At 43.0% G+C, this 6000-nt stretch overlaps 1 protein-coding gene across 2 annotated transcripts in view; it reads right to left on the bottom strand.

Annotated features, from left to right (window-relative positions):
- Positions 1-584: 584 nt before the first annotated feature.
- Positions 585-6000, bottom strand: part of snupn (snurportin 1) — a 41740-nt gene continuing 36324 nt past the window's right edge. For both annotated transcript variants that reach the window (XM_073024934.1, XM_073024932.1), the window contains exon 9: positions 585-2269. In XM_073024934.1, coding sequence (XP_072881035.1) covers positions 1943-2269 — 327 coding nt within the window. In that variant the 3' untranslated portion in view covers positions 585-1942. The remainder of the gene's footprint in view (positions 2270-6000) is intronic.

The raw sequence follows: 6000 nt of genomic DNA, 5'->3' as shown, positions 1-6000 counted from the left end.
ACCCCCCACCCCTTCTTTCTTTCAGTCCAAAGAGTCTGGACCCGAAAAGTGAACCATCCATTTCCATCACAGATGTTGCCTGACCCACTGAGATCCTCCAGGAGTTTGTTTTCCCATCATAGATCAAACCTGCTGTATAAAGTAACACCAAAGCAACCGGCATAATCAAAGACCCACCTAACCTGGTCATTCTCTCTTCCATTGGGCAGAAGATACAAAAGACTGAAAGCACATAACACCAGGCTCAAGGACAGTTTGTTACGAGCATTAAATTGTTCCCTTGTACGATAAAATGGAACCTTGATCTCACAATCTACCTTATTATGCCCTTGCTCCTTATTGTCCAGCTGCACCACACTTTCTCTGTAGCTGTTACACTTCACTCTGCATTGTTGTTTTACTTGGTTTTACCTCAATGCACTGTGCAATGCATGACCTCAATATACACGACAATAATCAACACATTCACCTGGAAGGCACTCTTCTCATCTTCCAATCCTCCCTCAGAAGTCAAAGATGACAAGTTTGGCTCTTAAGCGCGCTTTGTGGAAGCAATTACATCAGCACAATGCAGTCCATGGGGCTTACAGTGAGAATTGTTTAATTTATTAAAATAACAGGTCATAAGATTGGTAGACAACACTTTCAATCAGCCTTGTGTGGTCCTGAACCCTTTAAACAGAGTTATAAATCAAGCTTTAAAAACACAAGCCTAGGATATAATGTGCACAAAATAAAACAGGCTTTCCAATGAACTATTACATTGTGACAAAGGTATTTCAAGAGAGCTGTCAAAATCAAACTCAACTAACCACTGGAATCTAGTTTGGCAATGACAGTGACTTCCAACAGGAGATGCTCATCTCTATCCTATCTGTATCCCTAGAAGCCAAGTGTTGAATTGAACCGTATAATTGTTATTTTTCTTGTAGTTTAACTTTCTTATGCTTGTTTGTATATTTATATGATTACCAATGTATATGTAAGTGTTCAGTGTGTTTTTAATTATTGCAGTTGTGGGTATTGCATTACTTGAATGGGGCTATCTTACGGGTTAATTCAACAATGGAATTTTGATGAAATATCTGTTATCAGCAATTTGGTATAAGAGGACCAGACCACACTGGTTCAGTCTTTTTGTCTCTCTGTCTCTGTCCTTCTCTCTCTTCCCCTCTCACCCTCATGCTTCATCTGGTTTCTTCTCATTTCGTTCCTGTAATGTCTAATGAACAACGATAATGCCTCATTCTTGACTTCTGAAGAACCTTTGATCACAAAAATATCAGGACCAACACAAGAGGCTTGAAATGAAGAGGTATCCTCTGCTGGAGTATTGGGAACTACACATAATGTTAATTTACAGTGGGGTATAGTTTCACAAAGCTTGCAAATGTGCACTTGGAGCCCAGGTAGACAAAGAAGTGATTTGAACCCTCGCTAACAGACAGTTTAAAATGATTTCAGAGTCTCCCAGGGTTCGCACTGTGGGATATGCATAAAGTCCTGCTCATATTTCACACTCCTAGGCCCTTATACACTCAATTAATTAAAAAACACACACTGCTACCTTTTCCTCCCCTGCTGTGTAAAAACAGATTAATACAGAATTCAGGCCTCATGAGAAATGTCCATATGACACAAACTAATCTTGGCACACTTCTAAATTCTCAAATACCCCCTTTCCTGAACTACTACTGTCAGTCATTAGTGAGGGCAAACGCCCTCCAGATCGCTACAGAAATAGCAGCAACAGAAGCCAGGATACTTCAGCATCATGACGCTGATTTCAGACACAATTAACAGCCCCAGTGTTTTCCTCCCAACAATCTTCATTTAATCAGGGCCCTGATCAAATAAAACTCACGTCTTTAGCAGTTCTACAATAGAAATATTGAGAGGCTTCCAGGGTATTGAGCTCAGAACTACTTCCCTGCCGGGCCATTTAGCTTTCAATTTTGCTCGTGCATTCCATATTAGTGGGTTTGCTCTTGGCCTTTCCAGGGGTAGAGAGATGTTCCAACTCATAGCGCCCTGATCCTGATGACCCCTTTGTGCCGTGGCTGGCACCATCCTGCCCGTTCTTGTTTCTCTTCAGCTCGATGATCTGCAGCATTTGAGAGTTGGCATACTCCGGCTTCGAGGTCAGAGGGCTGGCTGGGACGGACAGTCCCAGAATGTCAGCCACCATGTACGGCTTCAGCCAGCCAACCAGTGGTGTGCTTCCTGGAGTGTAGTGAGTCTGGCGGTGGTAAAACAGCAGCCCATCTACCTGTGGGAGATATTTAAAGTTTACAGAGTCAATCAGAGCAGTTATACCCAAACTTATGCATAACCTTTACACTTAGCTAATAAAATTCTACTGAAGAAAATGATAGAGAAGTAAGGCCATAAGCAAGAAAGAGAGAGCAAAGGAACAGCAGACATATTTATATAGCCAAAAGTTCAAAGTAAATTTATTATCAAAAAATGAATAGGTTACTATGTATTACCTTGAGATTAATTTTCTTGCAAATATTTACAGGAAAAAGAACAGAAATACAATAACATTTTATGAAAAGCTATACATGAACAAAGACTGACAAACACCAATGTGTAAAAGGTGACGAAATATGCAAACAAAAATAATAGCGAGTTGTAAAGTGTCCTTGAAAGTGTCATAGAATCATTTCAGAGCAGTGGTGACTGAAGTTTTCCACACTGGTTCAGGAACCTGGTTCAGGAACAGTAATAACCGTTCCTGAACGTGGTGGTGTGGGTCCTAGGGCTTCTATTTCTCCTGTTCCCTGATAAGAGTGCCTGATTTGGATGGAGGGCAAGTAGGAATAATATCGATAGGTACAAGAGTCACATGGACGTGGTAGAACAAAGGGCCTGTTTCTCTGCTGTACGACTCTAAGACTCCATGTGAAATTACTGCCATCTCGGCTGATTATTTGCACACAGCATCTTCCCACAATCAGTTTCAGTGACATGGGGCCAGAGTTAAATCGCCACTGGGCTCAGTAAAAACATCCCCGTACCATGCTGCATGACTCTATTCTTCTGAGGAGTTGCGGCACCAGTCCACTGATGGCCACTTGAAAGTGGGGGGGCGGGGGGGGAGACTCCTTCAGCTGTACACTGGAGTATGGACTGGGATCACATGTACATCTCCAGAGGTGGGCTTGAGCTCTCAACCATGCTCACTGGAGCGAGGCATAGACATATACTCGTATTTTAAAAAGGAAACTGGGGCACTTGACAGCATTAACCAGCCAGGAGGAGTGTTTGATGTCTCTGGGCTTGTACTCAATGGACCTCAGAAGGATGAGGGGGGAATCTTAGAACATAGAACAGTACGGCACAGCACCAAGCCATTCAGCCCAAGATGCTGGACCAATCCAGCTAAAAAGCAAATCACAAACACCAATCTCTCCAACCTACACCATATTCAAATATCTCCACCTTCCTTATATCAATGTGTCTATCCAAATGTCTCTTAAAAGCTTTTAGTGTATTTGCCTGTACCACCATAGCAGGCAACGCATTCCAGGCATTCCACAACTCTGAGTAAAAAACTTACCCCTCAGATTAACCTTAAACCCACCCCCTCACACCTTCAATGTGTGCCCTCAGGTATTAGACATTTCAACCCTTGGAAACAGATACCCTCTGTCCACTCTAACTATGCCTCTCATAATCTTGTAAACCACTATCAGATCTCCCCTTAGCCTGCAGCACTCCAGAGAGAACAACCCAGCCTCTCGTGATAGCACATGCTCTCTAAACCAGTCAGCATCCTGCACCTTCTCCAAAGCCTCAGGGTCTTTCCTATAGTGGGGCGACTATAGTTCAGACGTAGCCTAACCAGTTTTATAAAGTTGCAACATAACTTCTTGACTTTTGAACTCAATGCCTCCACTAATAAAAGTAAGCATTCCATGAGCCTTCTTAACCACCTTATTAACCTGTGTAACCACTTTCAAGGAGCTATGAACTTGGAACTCAAGATCTCTCTGCTCAGCAATACTATTAGGATCTTGCCCTTAACAGTGTACGGTCTCCTTGCATTTGCCCTATCAAGGTGCAGCACCTCACATTTATCTGGGTTAAATTCCATTTCTCTGCCCATGTCTGCAACTGATCTATATCATACTGTATTCTTTGGCAGTCTTCTACACTATCCACAACTCCACCAATCTTGGTATCATCTGCAAATTTACTAAACAACCCATTTACATTTTCATCCGGATCATTTTATATACATTACCAACAGCAGAGGTTCCAGCACAAACCCCTGCAGAACATCACTAATTACAGATCTCCAGCTCGAATAAGTCTCTTCCACCACTACCCTCTGTCTTCCACGTGCAAGCCAGCTCTGAAACCAAACAGTCAATTTGCCGCTGTCTCCATACAACTTAATCTTCTGGATTAGTCTCCCATGAGTAACTTTGTCAAAGGCCTCACTAAAATCCACATAGACAACATCCACTACCCTACCCTCATCAATCTCTCTCGTCACCTTGTTAAAAACAACAATCAAGTTGTAAGGCATGTCCTGCTACACACAAAACTATCATGGCTCTTCCTAATTAGGATAGGATCTAACTGAAATCTACTAGATACTGAGACGTCTGGATTCAGTGGACGTGGAGAGGATGCTTCCATTAGTAGGATCCAAGAGCACATCCTCACAAGAAAGAGACATCCCTTTAAAACTGAGATGAGGAGGGATTTCATCAGCCAAAGGGTGGTGAATCTTGGAAATCATTGCCACAGATGATTATGAAGGCAAAGTCATTGGGTGTATTTGGAGCATGGATCGATCATGTCTTGATTGGTTAAGGGTTACAGAGTTACAGTGTGACATGTAATGAGGGTGTTAGGAGAATTCAGGGTGACTTGGATAGGCTGAGTGAGTGGGCAGATACTTGGCAGATGACATTTAATGTGAATAAGTGTGAGGTTATCCACTTTGGGAGTAAGAACAGGAAGGCAGATTATTATCTGAATGTTGTAGAGTTAGGTAAGGGAGAAATACAAAGAGATCTAGGAGTCCTTGTTCATCAGTCACTGAAGGTGAATGAGCAAGTGCAGCAGGCAGTGAAGAAGGCTAATGGAATGTTGGCCTTTATTACAAAGGGGATTGAGTACAAGAGAAAGGAAATCCTTTTGCACTTGTACAGGGCCCTGGTGAGACCACACCTGGAGTATTGTGTACAGTTTTGGTCTCCAGGGTTAAGGAAGGACATCCTGGCTATAGAGGAAGTGCAGCGTAGATTCACGAGGTTAATTCCTGGGATGTCTGGACTGTCTTACGCAGAGAGGTTAGAGAGACTGGGCTTGTACACGCTGGAATTAAGGAGATTGAGAGGGGATCTGATTGCAACATATAGGATTATTAAAGGATTGGACAAGATAGAGGCAGGAAATATGTTCCAGATGATGGGAGAGTCCAGTACCAGAGGGCATGGTTTGAGAATAAGGGGTAGGTCATTTAGGACAGAGTTAAGGAAAAACTTCTTCTCCCAGAGAGTTGTGGGGGTCTGGAATGCACTGCCTCGGAAGGCAGTGGAGGCCAATTCTCTGGATGCTTTCAAGAAGGAGCTAGATAGGTATCTTATGGATAGGGGAATCAAGGGATATGGGGACAAGGCAGGAACCGGGTATTGATAGTAGATGATCAGCCATGATCTCAGAATGGCGGTGCAGGCTCGAAGGGCCGAATGGTCTACTTCTGCACCTATTGTCTATTGTATATTGAAAAGGAGGGAGAATGGGGTTGAAGCAGAAATCAGGCCATGACTGAATGGCAGAGCAGACTCAATAGGCCAAATAGCCTAATTCTTCTCTTGTATCTTATGGTTGTAGGAGGAAGTTTTTTCTGCTTCATGTTTCATTTTCTTTCTCCACACACCCAGCACTGCAAACAATCCTTGATTTGGGGGTCATGTTTGAGATACTCTAATCAATACTCACCAGCCCTTGGGTTGACAGCCATCCCTCCATTGATACCAT

This window comes from Hemitrygon akajei, chromosome 21 (genome assembly GCF_048418815.1).
Source record: "Hemitrygon akajei chromosome 21, sHemAka1.3, whole genome shotgun sequence".
Taxonomy (NCBI): Eukaryota; Metazoa; Chordata; class Chondrichthyes; order Myliobatiformes; family Dasyatidae; genus Hemitrygon; species Hemitrygon akajei.
The sequence above is the reverse complement of the archived record's forward strand: the minus strand, read 5'-3'. Positions and strand labels throughout refer to the sequence as shown.